This window comes from Leuciscus leuciscus, assembly GCF_965113295.1.
Source record: "Leuciscus leuciscus genome assembly, chromosome: 6".
NCBI lineage: Eukaryota > Metazoa > Chordata > Actinopteri > Cypriniformes > Leuciscidae > Leuciscus > Leuciscus leuciscus.
This window is the reverse complement of record NC_138730.1, coordinates 35,587,810-35,605,862: the sequence shown is the minus strand read 5'-3', so window position 1 is coordinate 35,605,862 and position 18,053 is coordinate 35,587,810. Positions and strand designations below refer to the sequence as shown.

Below are 18,053 nucleotides of genomic sequence, written 5' to 3'. Positions count from 1 at the left end.
CAATAAGCAATTAGCTCAATGTCTTAATCTCCATATTTGGGAGTACACTAATCTTGTTAAAACCCCACTTTTGTACCTCCGAGCAATATCAATCAGAAACATGCGCTCGTATAGTATTTCATGCATCATAATGTGGGTAAGTTAATTACGCTGTGTTTTGTGAAATGTGGCCGCTGATTGATCATCCGGCCTGATCAACTGGTTGTTATCAATCTACTGTCAGAAGCCACACTACTTACAGGAAGAGCAGAGAGACGCAGACATAGAGACAGAGAGAAATCATTTGTTTTTCTACTAGTAAGTGATGCTGCTTAACTGATCTGTCTTCTAATTAAACACATGTAGCTGGGTGGCCGAACTATGAGCTATTAGCCATAAAACGGACCCCATAATTATATTAGCTTTTTATGTGGGCTAAGGGGGTATTTATGGGATTCATTATGTACGCTGCAGAAAGATCGAAAGTCTCAGACAGGCCCGTTTTTAGGGGTGGGGGGTGTTAGATTTCATTTTCATTTTCTCAAAGTGTAGGCAATTAAAAAGAGTCCTGACTTAAAGGGAAACGTATCTGTGCTGTGCGTAATAAAACTTCGTGGCCTGATCCGCTGGGTGACAAAGGCGGTAATAAATTAGTGAGGATTGCAGAGGAGACATTATGGCAGCTTGGTGGAGCGAGTGTAACCTTATTATAAATCTACCGAGTTCATTTACTCACTTCCTGTCTCTGTACGAGACACATTCGCAACACGTTCACTCAAATACATGCTCAAGCGTTATTATTGTTTACTAAAACAAAGATGGGTAACGCTTTATTTCGATTTCGAGTCCACTTTAGACATTCTACATTTACAGTAAGTAACTTTCCAACTACAAGACAACTGCCAGTAATTAAAGTATTAGTAGACTGTCTGCTTAATATCTGCTAACACTTTATTTTAAAGGTCTTCCAACAGACATTCTACTGACTATAAGTAACTTTACAACATGTCAATTATTCTTTCTACTAACCCCAACCTAACAGTCTACTAATATTCTAATGAGAGTTAGTTGACATGTAGTTGCAAATTAATTAGTTAGTTGTCATGTAGTTGTAAAGTTACTTATAGTTAGTAGAATGTCTAAAGTGAACTATCGAAATAAAGTGTAACTCAAAGGCAAAAACTACATTTGTGAGCAGAATTTTTTTATATTTTTTTATATTTTTTAATACAGAACATTCTCATTCACAGTTCCATGCTGGTGGAATGATCTCCCCACCGGCATCCGGAATGCAGAATCCATGACAACATTCAAAAAAGAGCTAAAAACTCTTCTCTTCCGTGAGCACTTAACCTCATGAAAAAAAAAAAAAATATATATATATGTATATATTGCTGTAAATTCTCGCTTATCGGGCTTATGCTACTCTGAATAAAGCCTGAACTTCGTATTTTGAGCACTTCTTGTGTTGTTTTTGCCTCTTCACGATGACTTGCTTAATTTAGTCCCAATTTGTAAGTCGCTTTGGACAAAAGCGTCTGCTAAATGACTAAATGTAAATGAATATATTAATAATAATAAAAATATTTAATGCAAATAAATAAATAAATAAACTTTGAATGAAAAATAAACTGAAATAAAACTGCAAAAATGAATAGCAATATAGTGTGTGATGCAGTTTAATTCAACCATTACTCTGAAAAATGTGAATGGCACCATGCAAAATCTATTTTAGAAGGGAATATTCTGTTGAGTCTAAACAGAAAATATTGAACTAAAAATAAGTATATAAAAACGCAACAGAATTTTCCATGTAATGAAAACTAAACTGAAACAAACTATAATAACCTTGGAACGTTCGCTGTACAACAGACAGGATGCGAGAGCCCTAATGGACAGTGCGCAACTGAATCTGTGCTGCCTGAACCAGGCATCCATTCCATGCTTAATTTCCCTCCAGTAATAGACTTTCAGGGAGGTATCCGTGGCTTATACCCTTGAGCGATGCTCGTTTATTGGCTGTAGGTAATTAAATGTAAGGCAGCATCTTAAATGGCATGTGAATATCGGTGTGGACTTGTGCCATGGGCGTTTTGCCTTCCTCACCTTCAGGAAAGTATCCAACGATCCATTCTCCATGTACTCTGTAATAATCATCACGGGCTTGCCTGTAGACATAAAGAAAAAAAAAAGAAGACAAAAATACAAGATTTACCATCAGCCTAGATGGAAGGAAAAAAACATAAAATGTCCTAACAGATTGATGATTCTACAAAAATCCACACAGAAATAAATCATGGTAATGGTGTCATTAATCCTTTATAGCTAAGATGCTGAAACACAGGAATGAAGGAGAGAAGAGAGGAGGCGAAACCCTGGCCACACTCTCAGCCTCTGTCCCGGGCAGCCCCATTATTTAGCATGACAGACCTTCATCAGAGCCTTCCACCATCAAAGACAGCAGTTAATTAACCCTGGATAATCCACTGAGAACCAATTAGAGAGCTTTGTTGCCATGATGGGCGGGCAGGACAGTCAATGAGAGCCGATGGGAGGGCACAGCACCTGTTGTGGTGGGCATGAGCAGTGATGGATCGGTGGTAGGTAGCAAGAGGAAGATCTCCAGTAATCTCGACAGTTTAACGCTTAACAATGCACACAGTTCGTTTTACAAATGACTGAAGCAAAGCTCCAGACCCCAAACTAAGAAAACAACATTAGTCAGTCAACTGAACACACTACAACCGCAAGTATTAATCTATTAATTGACCTGAGAAACAACCTCTCAATCAATTGTAATCATAACATACTGTACATGTGTACGTTCATTTCCAAACTGTTTCAAAACCTAATGAGCTGCTTACAGCATTTTAAGACATTATTATTGTACTTCTGTCACAAAGGATCCAAAAGAAAATGCTGCTTATTCCAAAGTAGCTCATGCTAGCCAAATGTTAAAACTGATCCAACTGGCCAACTAGTCTAAAAAGTGGATGTGGACATATATTTTATTACTTCCACCACTATTTCAATCAATATTTGTTTCTATCTATTGTTGGTGCTTCTCATTAGAGATCAACATGATAGCTTAGCTTTGCTAATATCAAACTGTACAGTGCTGTGTTCTGTAAGTAAAGACACCTTCTGTAATGATTTCCACTGATGGCAAGTTTGTTGAGAACCCAAGTGCAACTTTAATTCCAAAACATGATCAAACATAAAGCAAAGGCATGACGAGGCATGGAACGCAAAACATGAACTTACACGACACAATAGTGGTTACAGGAAACATTCAATACTAGACAAAGACACATGGCAAACATGAGGGCTTAAATACACTGACTAATTACTAGACAAGGGAGACCTGTGACCAATTATCAGACGATTAACCAATGACAAGACACATGGCAGGATCACATGACAAACAGGGAATCACATGACAAGACACAGAAACATGACAATGACAGGAACAAGAATCGTGACACCTACTGTACCTATTGTACCTTTTACCTTTTTCAAATACTTTTGGTTTCAAATCAAAGTTTGTAATGTTGTCATTCACCTCATTGCTAGTTGGTTTGGTTTATGGATTATAATCCTTTAACAAAGACATTTGAAAAATCCCTATGGGAAAAAATTAATGGGAATTTTTTTTTTCATAAATATGACCACTGAAAAAGTGGGTGGGCACTGTTATATACAGTATAACATATACACTTACACTATATGTTAAACCGCCCAATCAGATAAATCTGTGGGTGGGATAAGGATATTTACATTCAGACTAGCATATTCAGATGACAAATGCATCTTCTGTTCAATTCCTTTAAGCGGTTTGAACACAAGAAGACATCCTACATGAATGATCACTTACAAGGTAGCTGCTTCAGTAGATATCAAGGCAAAAATGAGTCAAACAGAGTCTTACAAACACACTCCCACTTATAGGCATAAGTTATACTTCTGCTGCTACCAATCTACCGCAGGGCATCATCTGCAACCTGATATCTGAAATAAAGCGACAGAGTGAAATAAACAGAAAAATGTTCCAGCGCCTTGTCGAGTCCCGGTTAACAAGCTCTGTCATATCCCTCTCAATCCTCTGACCTAAATATATCACTCACAGGTCACAGAGAGTTCAACAATTTAGCGACCCTTGTTTCATTTCAGAAACGTCCATGTACAGATTTGACGGAACGAATCAAAACGTGACCGCTGGGGTAATATGACCATGTCAAATGTGCCTGTTGATTAGTCGGTGCGTATGATTCTGGTGGTGTACACCATGCTTGTCTTCGTAAAAGGGGCATATCAAGGCTCTGTATGAACCTACGCCAAGCGTAAGTAGGTCTCCTCAGAGGAGGCTTATACATATACAGACACTGAATGCTAAGTGGGCATCCAGTGCTTCAGATAGGAAATAGGTTATCATGTTAGCACCCAGATGAGATAAATGTGTTAATGATAAACATTCACTTAAGCAAATAAAATGCATTATTGGATTAAATTTCATACATTACACAAAATTAAAATCAGTTTACCAACATTTTCAGAAACAGGTCTAAATGTTTTTATTGGTCAGTTAAAAAAAAATGTTTGCATCGCATAACATCATTTATGCTTTCCGTAATTTTCAGAGTCAAGCTTTTGCTCTTTTCTAATGTAAGGACCTGCTTGTTTTGATGGTTTTAAAATTTTAAGGTAAAAATAATAATATTATATATATATATATATATATATATATATATATATATATATACACACGTCAAAAAGTGAAATAAGTTCCTCAGAGAGAATTCAAGCATAATTTTTTTTTCGTTTTCCATACTTAACAATTTATAGATAAGGCAGATGCTAATTAGATGCAGTAACAATTCATTCCGGTCCAGAATATTATCCTATTGATTAGTACATTTTACTGAAAATGACATTGTTCACTGAAATCTTCCGTTTTTTCCGGTCTATAAGCAACGAAGGAGGGCGGAGCTTAGCAAATGGTCTTAGTTTTTTTTAAATCAAGCTTTTAATGTTGTTTATATGTCTATGAGGTGTTTTTAATATGCTTTTAGACAAACCATGTGCAAATTCATAAGTCAACACAAAAGACAGTCTCAAAAACGCGGTTTGAAATCGCTGGGGTTTCTGATGTCACAAACTTGTAACCAATCACGTCAACGTGTGACTGTCAACAAGTGGATCTTTGAACTGGAGGCGGGGCTAATTTGCATATTCATAGAATCACGTATACTAAATGAGGCAAGGTTTTAGAGTTACATTCAAGCTATTTTATGATTTTATTTAGCATGACAAATATATATATTTATTTTTTAAGTCCAGTTACTACTCCAAAAAAAGAAGAGAAAAAAATGAGTGTACACAGAATGTGTCAGTGTATCAGTGTTTAAGTGCTCAGTTGTGGGCTGTTGTTCCTGCCTCTCTCAGGGACGTGTAAACACTAGCCGTGTCACTGCTGATAAATGACTTATATTCCCGACATCTCCACTCTGGAATACAGAGATATGTGCTCTAGTCATATACAGTATACAGTATATGCCTCTATGAGTTTGTGAAAAACAGGTTTGATCACCCCCCTCTGAGCATCACCACGGCAACCGGCTGGTTATACATCACCTGAAATTAAATCACTATCTCACTGAGATAAATGCCTTCCTCGACACCCCCAAACCTAACCCCTCATGTCTCATCCGAAAAAGGGGGGAAAAAAATGGCAATTGCTTTTACTTTTCAGAAGCAGACTAATGTAGCTGTCAGCCGCAGAAAGAGAAAGAGAGGGAACGGACCGCGGCACACTGTGTTCTGGGAATGGCACGGCGACGGGTGGCAATCTGATGTCACTGTGTGTGTGTGTGTGTGTGACTGCTTTATCAGAAAGACAGTTGAAGCGGCAACTGGCATTGATCCTGAAAGAGCGGGTGGCCGAGGCAGTGGATCCGATCAGAGAAGCTTACGGGGCCTCCCGGGGCCCTGACCTCAGCGTAACAGCCTACAGCCGAGCCCAGAGACAGAAAACACGAGATGAACGTGCAGTTAAACACTGCGAGGGCAGATGTGAGGATTTAACAGGATCACGTACGTGCCTTTAACAAATATCAAATCTCTAATGCGGGTGTCCTCCAGATCGGAATTGGTTTCAAAAGCTGGAATTTACCAAGGAAATTAATTTCATACTCAACGCTTGACTAAAGTCTGGCAAATCTTTTTGAAAGGTCATCTAGTGTTGATTTTGTACGTGAGTTTAAGTGCTAAAACAACCGTCAGCCGTGATTACAGCAGGCGTTTAACTAATAAAACACTCCTTGTTATGAGCTCTTCGGAAAACAGCTCTGAAAGATCCGCTCTTGACATTAATCTCTGGCAACCTTGAGGGGATTTTTTTTTTAATTTCCCCTCTAATTCATGCGTTATCAAGAGATAATCTGGACATCTGATGTGGCATATTTTCCTGATGAGTTACAAAAAGGTTATGGCACAAGCACACACAAGCATCTCCATCCGGTGCAGAATGTGTGCTCGCTATCACAAAAGCGCACAATAGAGCTCATTGAGAGCTTCCTACATTAGCATCACATGTCTTATGAACAGAGGGCAGGCATATCTCTGTGATTTCACCCTCAAGACCCGTTCTTCTCTTTCTGCTTTGTTTCTACAAAGAGAAGAATATGTTTAACCCTTCGTGAACCCTGCATGGCTGGAATAGCAGCCATCTACAATGAGGTCTGTGTGTGTTAGTTAGAGTTTCAACACAGGGTTAGGTTATAGATTTACATACTGTGAAGATCAAAAAACCCTGAGAGTGACACTAAATAAAGTTAAGGCAGGTTTACAAATTAATCTTTTGTGTTAATACAAAGGAATTTTCTCAATTTCCTTTTCATAGGTTTCCCCGTATTTTGAACTACGCATTGCATTGTTTTCTGTTGCGTTTTAGAATTAAAGGGATAGTTCACCCAAAAATGAAAATTCTGTCATAATTTACTCACCCTTAAGTTGTTCCAAACCTGGATAAAGGTATATGTTCTGCTGTACGCAAAAGGAAGATATTTGAAAGAATGTTTGTAACCAAGCAGATCTCGCCCCCCATGACAACCATAGTTGGAAAAGAATCTGGAAGTCGATGAAGGGGGGTGTTATGATCTCCTTTGTGTATGGCAGAACAAAAACATTTATACTGGTTTGGAACAACTTAAGGGTGAGTCTGTAACGATCGTTACTGTGTATTCATGTTTATCACATTATAGTGCAGTGTGCCCTTTAAGAGAGATGGTTACGTCACTCATGACGTATACTATGCGTGGTGATGTTGTTGGAGGTGAGAGGAAGATGAGTTGAGACCATTGTAGATGCTAGACGTGCTCTACCCTTTTCCTGTATATTTTATTTGTTGACTAAGTTTTGTGACGCTAAGAAAGAGTAGCTCTCATATATGAGAGGATTGCATTGCCTGTGCACTTATCATTAAATGTGCGTGATCACAGCCATTTCGCCTTCAAGCTCTTTCTTCCCTCGATTTCTCTTGAGTTATCCGGTCCAAGCGTTACAAAATGATGACAGAAATTTTTTTTTTTTTTCTGTAAGTCCTTTTCTAGGACTTTTTTTCTTTTCTTACAGTGATGCCATTATGGGTTAAAAACAAACTTTGAAAAAAAAAAAAAAAAAGTTATGAAAAGTTTCACTACAGAAATAAGCAAAAACACTCAAAAGTGACAATAAAGACTTTTACATTGTAACATAAATTCTATTTCAAATAATAGAATCTTCTGAACTCTCATAAGAATCCCCAAAAAATAAAGATCACAATTTCCACAAAAAACTGTTTTCAATATTGATAACAATAGCACAATGTTAAGCACAATGATTTGTGAAGGATCATTTGAAATTTGACAAAATTATATTTAAAATTTTATTAAAATAGTAAACAGTACTTTTAAACTGTAATAACATCAAATTAACCATAAAAGCATAAGCATAAGTGGCTTCTTTCAAAAACATAAAAAAAACGTCAAAAAAATTTTAACAGTAGCCTAGTGTAAATAAATAAATAGTTCAAAATTAGTTTTTTTAAACTTTGATCGAATGATTTTCCCAACTGCTGATCCCTCGCTACCTTCAAGAAACATCTAAAAGAGACAAAAAAATTATGAATCGCTTATGTTGTTGCACTGTCGTGGTCTTGGATAAAAGTTTCTGATTAATGAATAAATGTCAAATGTAAATGTGACTATTAATGGCCCGAAATAAGGACTAAGCTGTCATTGTCTCTGATGAAAATAACAGATTGGATCCAGGTCTACATGTGTTGTGATATCTAGGACAGAGATTTTAAAAACATATCCACTTAGATAAAGCTGTCACAGCACGCTGCTGTCAAAAGCATTTTGCACAGAATCTCTTGAACTCTATACATACTTGCCGTGGAAAATTGCCGGATAAATCTATTCCCAGGGGAGTCCCTCTGACCTACATGTTTGTATTGCAGGTTCCGTAAAAAAAATACAAAAAATAAAATGAATACCTGCAACAAACTCAAGTAATCAATATCACATAACACCTCATCTGTGTAATGCAATGCCCCTGTGATTTAGCTCTAACCAGGACTGTAGGATAATCATTAAAGGAAACAGACCTTTGTAGCAGGTGATTTGACATCTAGAGTGTTTGTGTGTGTGTAGGCGATAAAAAATTGATCAGATACGAGGCGGATTGGGTAATTGCGAATGGGGAGAGAGGCACACCAGCTTGAACACTTGTGTATAAACATATGTTTGTGTGTAGAGCGGCACACAAGAGGTTTTACATGTGGCCTGCAGTCGTCCCATCAAGGCCCCCAGCAGTGACACCCCTTAACAAGCTCAAATCAGGCAAGCAGATTGGGCTATTCTCAATGCTGGCTCACCCACAAGGCGAGAACCCCTTTTGCAAATAGAGTATTGATTTTACACCCCCATTAAAGCGGTTTTATTTAGTTCGACAGCGGTTACTGTGGGAACAGCAGAACTCATATCTCCATATATTCCTGGCTTTGATCTACAAGGTACTAACTTACAGGATTAAAGAGATATTGACCAGGTTGATACCCCGACGGCCCACTTTGTGTCCTCCCGCTACGATTATGAACAAAAGAACAAAAGACGCTGTTCTTCAACTTTACAATCTTATCGATTTTCCAAATGGTGTTTTAACTAAATGACACATGATGTACTTAGCACTGAGTTGCTTTCCAAGTCCTTTCCAAGAACAGCACAGGGACACGGAGGTACATCGCAGCCCTTAATCTACCACAAGAGTTAACGCAATTTAACACAAGAGTCTCCGCAAGACTTTAAACTGTCATTGTCCCCTAAACAAAAGAGCGGCGGCTTTAATGAATGCTTTCTCGAAATAGCAGCCACTTCGTTAGGAGGAAAATCCTTTGCGGTGGAAAGAGTGCGATGAGAGGAGATGATAGCCTCCTCCAAATTGAATGCTTCCAGATTAGGCGATTGTTGGCACATAAAGGAGGAAATGAGAGATACGGAAAGATCATAACTTTTCTGACAAATGACGAGATAGCAATTAAAAGGGCTATTTCCAAAGATTTCTTTTAGTCGCGCCATACCCACCATCTACATAACAATGGAAGCAATCACAGTGAGAGGGAGGGTTTGGAACATTATTCTGATAAAGCGCTGCTGATTGGGCCTCTGTTTTGGATTTGTTGATCAGGGAGCCCACAAGCAGAAAACACACACACACACACACACACACACACACACACACACACACACACACACACACACACACACACACACACACACACACACACACACACACACACACACACTCACACACACAATAAAAACTACATTTACAAAAGCGTCTTTGTGTACATTACTAAAATGAGCCCTGAAAGATAACAATGGGAGGCCAGAATCATTTTGGAAAATGGTCTTAGTTTCAGGCCTGAAAAAGAGTATTATACGTAACATTTCTAACATTATAAGAAATACTAAACCATAATAATGAGCCTTTAAAATATAAATGAAGCGCTCAAACGCACGCATAAAGCTTGCTGCAGCGCACCGGCAAAAGTAATGATTAAGAATGTGTTGGGGAAAAAAAGAGAGGAGACTGTCTGGACATTTTGTTAATTTATTAATAAACAATTTTTTTCTTAGTCAGTGTTGGCTGCAAAGATGAAGTTGATGACGCCCATTCGTCTATAGAGAGAAATGCAGGTCAAGTTAAACTTACTGCAGTAAGTGCGGTACTAATATAGCTTCCATACTCCGCACGAACACTTGGATATGTCCCTATTAATAGCACACATTTATCTAGGTTAACATTGACGTTAAAGCGAGCGGCCATGTAAACTGGCTAACGTAGGCTACTACTTATGATATGATAATCATTACGAATGATAAGCCATGTTTGAGGTCAATTATAGGCGAACGTTAGGATGTCTTGCCTGACATAATTACCACATGGACCAACTGTATTAACGATATGTCCATCATGGACTGCGTGACTTCGCAATTCATCCTTCGCAGCGAGTTTAACAGACGATCTGACAAATCATAGTCGGCCATCCGCCGAATCTGCTATTTTGTCTGACAAAGCAGTCAGGAGAGTTTGTAGACTAATGTTCAGTCGACTATTTGGTGGCAGCCTTGTTTATAAAAAAACAAAAAAAAACAGTTAAAACTTGATTGACTCATTTGAGTTCAAGAGTTCCCAAAAGTTCCTGCACAACATTTTACATTACTTTTGTAGTCCTTTGAGATTGCTGGATTTTTTTATAATTTTTTAGAGACTGCAGCCTTAAATTGAATGTCTTGCTTTCACTTAAACTGCTACTTTATTCATCCAAAGAGTCTGCGTGCCAATGAAATATTTTATTAAATATTTTAGAGCCGAGCAAAAATAAAAGGACATATATTCACTATAAAAATTATTTCAATATCTTTTCATCCATGGAAATGAATACAAAATAATGACTCATTTATGAATCAGACACCGTTAGCGAAGGAGCTAATCAATGATCATGCAGTGGTATATTGAGACACTACCCAGCATATATTTTAGGTTTTTAAAGGTTGTACAAAATAGAAGGATTTGAATGCTGAGAGCTGTTAGAAATGGATGTTTTGAATAACTGTTTGGAGTTAAAGGTTAGCGAGTTGGCCCTGATGTTCCCTTGCCCTCTCCTCGGCCCTGCTGCCACTGACCTGCAGAGCAGTGATCTGTGAAATTGCCTCTCTTCACTGTCATACATGCAACTATTCACACCCCCCAAGGCCAGAGTACATGCGGCCATATGGACAGTGACATGACTATCACTTTACCCTTCAAAAAACTGTAAGATGCTTAGTTAAAATTAGATATTTAAGTATATACCACAAGACAAATTATCACAAAAATAATATCTTACACAAAAGTGTAAATTAAATTTTTATATGTAAGAATATGTCAAATAGCTTGATCAGAAGTTTTACATGTACTTACAGTAAAAATAACAGTAAATTAAGCATAATTACATGCAACTAATCCTAAACCAAACCCTTATCCTAACACTAAGCCTATAGTAAGTACATGTTGTTAATAAATATTACTTAGTACTTAGTGTAAATATATTACACTGTATTTACACTGTAATTACACTGAAACAAAGAGTCAAATCAAAGATATCTTTTTTTACATGACAAACATCCTGCAGATTCTAAAATTAGTAAACATAAGCCGTGTACATTTCTATGCCCTCATGCTTGTTTCTAAGAATGTCTCATTTTTTCCCTCTACGTCTTCCTCTAAACTCTCTTTTACCCTGTCAAAATCAGGCTTTTTTTAGATTCCGAGAGAGGACCGGTCTATTCCATGAAGACAGAGGTCAAAGTGCACCCCAATGTTGAATGCATTACTCTCACTTAAACCGCTACTTTGTTCTTCCAAATAGTCTGCGTGCTCCGAGAGATACTGAACTGAGCTTTAACCCTGAGCCCCTGATATTTGCTCAGAACATAAATACACCACTTATAACTGGAAGACAGGCAATTAGGCAGCGTCTGCCTTTTCAAAATGAAAAGCAAACTCGATTTACAGAGAAAATAGTTCTGTAAACTGCACAAACCAATGCTAACAAAAGGTCAAAATTAGCATTCCGCATTAGAGAGAACAGAGCGAAAAATGAATAAGAAATGTCGAGACTTCGCTGTTCATATGTGCGCTGCTGAATATTTATGACACTTAAAACACATCCAATTAACTATTTAAATGATTAATATTCATGCAGTCATAAATATGCATACTCTCATTGTTGTGCTCTATAGGTAGTGTGGAAAGTCGCAGACGTTGGTTCAGTCATAATGACACTTGAAAGAAAGGGTTTTTGTTTGGCGTCTGGTGAAAGCTGAAGTTCTTCGATAAGCCCCATTACTGGTGAGATAATGAAACTCTTAAAGGTTTCCAACACGCATAACCCAGTGTAAGTCTATCTCTGTCTGCGATTAAGATCCAATTTAGACAACGGCAATAGGCCACAAACATATACGTGCAAATGGCAGTCAAAGATTGGAGAAACAAACGATTAAAAGGAAAAACCAACACAAAGAATATAATCCGCAAGAAGAAAGTGGCCTCACATTAAGTTCCCAGATAACAAATTTATGTCCTAAAATTTTAGTTCCTTTTGGTTGTAAGAATATTAAAATGTATATTTAAAAAAAGAAAGTGACTATAATGCTATTTAAAGGTTAGTATAACATTCCTGACAACATTCTTTGCATTAACAACTTAGTAAGAACGTTGACTTGTAATGTTCTTCATGTTGCTGAAACTACTTAATGTTTAAAGGACAACAATATTATCATATTCTACTCAAAATACTAGTAGTATTCATACGTGCAAATGTCACTGACAGAATGTTCTGAGTGTTTTTTTGTTTTGTTTTTTTGCATGCTCCTATCAGGGTTATTATAGTTAAATGAAACTGAAACAAAATTTGTACTTTTTTAAAATAATAATAATATTAATATTAATTGAAATAAAATAAAATATAACAAACTTAAACTCATTTTATTTCAGCTAGTTGCCAAGGGGACATTTCTCATTTTAATTTTTTTAACTTGTATAAAAATAACTAAAACTAAAACTGAAATAAAAATGTTTAAGAAACTATACAGACATAATTTAAAAACTTATAAAATTGACAAAACACACAAAAAATGATAATCTACCAGGTGAAAATCCATTTGCAAAGTAACAGACCTCTTCTCAACAAATACGTGCCAATTCAAAAAGACGTTTAATACTTAGGGTTACTTAATATTATTTTAACGTAATGTTAACGTTCTGCATAACATTCCCTAATGAAAAGTTTTCAAGGAGCCAAACATTCCCTAATGAAAAGTAAACAGTTAACGGGTACATTTAGAGCAAGAATGTTTAGTCAAGCTTTAACCGAGAATCTAGACTTGCTCTGCAATACATCTGCTGTAGCGAGCCAATACTCTTGTGTGGTCAGATCCAACTCAACAGATCCATTCAGGTGGAACAGTGGAGCTCTGTTCCTGTCCTCCCCAAGACTGAGCACATCACTGAGTATACAGCACACCTCCATCTGCCTCTTAATCACAATGCCATGAAAACACTTTGTGACCACTGTGGCAGAAAAAGGTTGTTGGTGTAGTCACAATAATCATTTTTTGTCACACTTGTGCTATTCAACCACGCACTGAGCAATGAACTCAAGTGTGCAATTGAAATCTGAAAGCCCTTTTGAGAACAGCTTATTTTTCCCTCAGTGTTTATAATGCAGTGTATGGTTACTTAAATGTTTCACTCGATCATTTTAAAAGCCTTTGGGTGAAGGTGAACACGAAAGAACATGTCAGTCACTTACATCTGGTAACGACTCCCTCCAGTCGGATGATGTTGGGATGGTCGAACTGTCCCATGATGCTGGCCTCGCTCAGGAAGTCCCGCCTCTGCTTTTCGGAGTATCCTGCCTTCAGACTTTTGATGGCCACGTAGATTTCTCTCTTGCTGGGGAGCTTCAGACGGCCACTGCAAACCTCACCAAACTCACCTAGGGAGTGACACAGCTTTCATCAGCGTAAGACTATGACAGGTTTTTGAAGGAAATATGCATAAATAATATCCACTTGACTGACTTTGGACACTGATTTTATTACTGCGACTTTAAGATATTTATATAACTTGATATTTCTTTATTTTAGTTCATTTATTATTATTGTTTTTTTAATCATAAATATAACAACATTTTGTGAGGTTTAGGTTTAAAAAAATAATTTATACAATTATATTACATAATTTAAGGATGTTTAAATATTTTTTTACTGAGAAGCAAGGCAAAACACTTAGCTACATAGCTGCTTACAAAATAGAAATAAATTAACATGAAATATTGAATTGGATCTACGTACCAATCAGTCTCTATCTATCTATCTATCTATCTATCTATCTATCTATCTATCTATCTATCTATCTATCTATCTATCTATCTATCTATCTATCTATCTATCTATCCATCTATCCATCCATCCATCCATCCATCCATCCATCCATCCATCCATCCATCCATCCATCCATCCATCCATCCATCCATCCATCCATCCATCCATCCATCCATCCATCCATCCATCCATCTATCTATCATTCTGTGCAGAATGTCAGATGTGTTGAATTTACACAGAGAGAGTTTGGGGAAAGCTGTGCTATGTGGTGGGTAACATCTCAGCCAAACAAGTCAGGGTTAAACGTCTGTTCTGTTCTCACACAAAGAATCTAACAACATTTCTAAATGGTTTCGTTTAATTCAGATCTCCTAAAGCCCTAAAGAACTCTGATGAACACTATTGCAGCCAGATGGAGAGAAAGAGGAAATGAGACAGAGAAAGAATGAAAGAAGCATGAAAATGGAGAAGCAGATATTCGCTCACAGAGAAACCGCTGAGGAAAATGAGATTTCAAAGCTAAGTTCAGACGCAGAGATATGCGGTATTAATAGGTCAGTGTTTCAAACAGCAGCTTTATGTGGGAGGATTACAGTTGGCAGACGTTGTATAATTAGGGCTCAAATACAAATCTCTATTCTTTGACATACATTATCAAAGAACTGCAACTTACACCCTTAAAACATTCAGAAAAAGGTTTTATGAAGTGAACAAACCCTAGTGTGCAAGTATCGACATTTGTATAATGTATATTTGTGATTCAAAGTGATTTTATTTCCACAATTTGGTCTACAGAAGAGTCAGACTCTCACCTGCCCCTATAACTCTCTCTATACGTATATTAGAGGCATCGATTTCCTTGGCGAAATCTCGGACGGCTTGATTTGGGTCCTCATAAGTGTGGGGGTGAATGTACGTCCTGCTTCCTGGCAGTTTCACTGCAATAAGAAGAAGAAGAAAAAAAGATCACATATGTTTTCACACAGGGATTTTGAGTCCAAGTGAAAACCAAGACACGACTGGACCATAAACCCAAACGGTCTCCTAAAAATGTTGGAAAAGATAAACTCCACAGTGAGGTTGAGCATGAGAGTTTTTGATTTATATCCCACTCTCATAGCTGGAAGAGAGACCTTTTACATTTATGTTACCTCTAAAAACAACCATTTGTTTTGACAATCCATTATGTATGAGTGTTTTGTGTGTTTGTGTGCGAGCTATTTTGGCCACCGTACCTCTCCCGTTCTGAAACTGCATTTTTTCTTCATCTGGATCTTGCTTCGCTTTGATGTAGCCACAATGTCTGAAACGCATAAAAAAGATAAAAACATCACCTATAAAAAGGTGTATTTTATAAACCAGCCATAAAATTGCCATTCAGGACTCGAGAGTGAGGAAAAGATTACGATTATTTCCATGCTGTTGAAGGAGATGAAGTTTCCTTCATATAATAGACTCAGCTGTAACATTAATCACTGTTTTCCAGTCTGTATTTACTTAAGTCACCATGAAAACATAATTTAAGATTTTTATATTTTTACAGAATGTTGCATTCAGATCTGCTTCCATTTAGTTAGTAACGCCCAACTTCCTACGATCCAATCAATTCCCGAAGGACGAAATCAAACCCACCCTACATTTTTTTTTCTCATTCCAGAAGCCGTTTCAATCGGATATACATCATAATTGTGAAGAAAAGACTATCAAAACTCCCCTTTCATGCTAACTTTAATTGAGTCTGAATGTGTTTGAATGAGCATGCCACCTAAAACATGAATAAAAGTGTTAAAATTTGAGTTTGAATAAGTGTATGCCCTGAGAAAAGTTTGTCTTTGCATATATATATGTGTGTGTGTTGAGCACACTAGCACATCTGTGAGTAGTCTCTGAGGGCACGTTGGAATGTCTAAAAATACCCACTGGTGTTCTGGGTCTCCGTGGGTATGATTCTGAAACCGTCTGCTTTCGCCTGCAGCAATATAGTGCAACATACCCAGTATAAAAGCTCCTGGAACATTTTAAACATCGCAGTCATTTGTCAACTAATTGCAGTTGCAGTTTACGTAAAAAAAAGTTTCCTGAAGTGCGTTTCCTGAAGGCACATGGTAATGAAATTATAATAGCAGTTTCACATTTTTTAAGTGAACAAGTTTGCCTTTTTATACAATCCTTGCGTAAGATAATCATAAACATGTTTGACTCGGTGTCTGTGATGGAAGCTTGAATATGAGACTAAACACAAGCTCAAAATTCCCTTGTGAAATCAGGAGGTTTATATTTAATATAGAATAAAAATAAAGGGGAGGTCAAGTTGTTACAGGATTGATGTAGTAAATAAATAAATAAAAATAAGGTGCCAGTAATTAAAATAATAAAGTAAAATAACAAAATAAAATAAACATTCAACATGAAGTTTAATTAATTAATACGTTTAATTAAAAAAGTTTTTAAACATCATTCAACATAGCATTTTTTATATATGGTTCCTTCTTATGGTTCCTATATAAATCCTTCAGCTTTCAATTAGTTAGGAGAAATTCTATATAATTCTATAAACCAATATGGACGCCGAATGAACTGACTTGCCTTTGAGTGTGTCTAGAAACCCATTTATTTTCCTCCGTACCTTACAGAAGGTCATGAGGATGCTTGACTGAAGATCTTCTTGAACTGAATCAGCCTCCGCATCTTCCCACATGTAACTGCCTAATCTTTTATGCTCCTTTGCAAACAGCATTACGCTTTAATGAGAGAAGCTATGAGGGAATTACATTTCCTTTCTTCAGGTTCTCATCTCCCCTGTTCCTGAGACAAAACTGAAGTAAGAATCACTCATGACAGCTAATCTGAGAAGAAAATGTAGAACTCTCTCATTACAATCAAGGACTAGTACATTTTAAAATCATATTTTGATTATAATTGGTTTGGGGCGAGTTCCAAGGCTCCCGTAATAAGCGTGCTCTCCGTTCGGCATGGCGAGGGAGCGGCCGAGCCTGTGATAAGAGTCGGCAGAAGGGAGACAGATGAGCTGGAGGCTTCTGGCTTTTAATTTGGCAGTAATGATGAGGAGAGGGGCCGCCCATGCCAGGGTCACAGGAGCCCAGCCATGGCCAGTTGGCAGGCTGAAGCTGAGTTTGAATGATTCTGTCTTTGGCAAGCGCACCTCACTCACACACACACATACATACGTGTGTATGCACCACATAGTGGAGTCGATTCCCAGTGTTCATCATGCTCCATCACTTCTGTTTGATGCTGATTTTATTTGGCTGAATCAAACACAAGCTTGTCATCATGTAAACGCCACTAATTGGCTGGACGGATGGATCCCCCTGTGCGTGTGTGTGTGTGTGTGTGTGTGTGTGTGTGTGCATGTCTGGGTGACTGTGGAAACCTCGACTCATCTTGTCATTGATGTCAAGAAGAACGAAGAAAAAAAAAAGGAGACAAATGTGCCAAATAAACAAGAACGGTAGGTTAAGGTCATCAAAACTAGAAAACACGCCATTCATTAAGATCGTAACTTTCTCTTCTTGTTTTATGAATGCAATCTGACAAATGTGATAATATCAGCAAATATAACAGCTGTTTATTATGATAGCACTC

General features: G+C 37.4%; 2 protein-coding genes and 1 long non-coding RNA gene across 4 annotated transcripts in view; 1 reads left to right on the top strand and 2 right to left on the bottom strand.

Annotated features, from left to right (window-relative positions):
* Positions 1 to 18,053, top strand: part of LOC309501586 — a 460,649-nt gene that overhangs the window by 97,123 nt on the left and 345,473 nt on the right. The window lies entirely within an intron of this gene.
* The window catches only part of epha4b (eph receptor A4b), a 127,681-nt gene that overhangs the window by 12,184 nt on the left and 97,444 nt on the right, over positions 1 to 18,053 (bottom strand). For both annotated transcript variants that reach the window (XM_082173490.1, XM_082173491.1), the window contains 4 exons: positions 15,683 to 15,750; positions 15,260 to 15,385; positions 13,874 to 14,059; positions 2,086 to 2,147 (listed from right to left, as the gene is read on the bottom strand). In XM_082173490.1, coding sequence (XP_082029616.1) covers positions 2,086 to 2,147; positions 13,874 to 14,059; positions 15,260 to 15,385; positions 15,683 to 15,750 — 442 coding nt within the window. The remainder of the gene's footprint in view (positions 1 to 2,085; positions 2,148 to 13,873; positions 14,060 to 15,259; positions 15,386 to 15,682; positions 15,751 to 18,053) is intronic.
* Positions 1 to 18,053, bottom strand: part of LOC309501506 (uncharacterized protein) — a 496,325-nt gene that overhangs the window by 410,336 nt on the left and 67,936 nt on the right. The gene's annotated exons all lie outside the window — the stretch shown is intronic.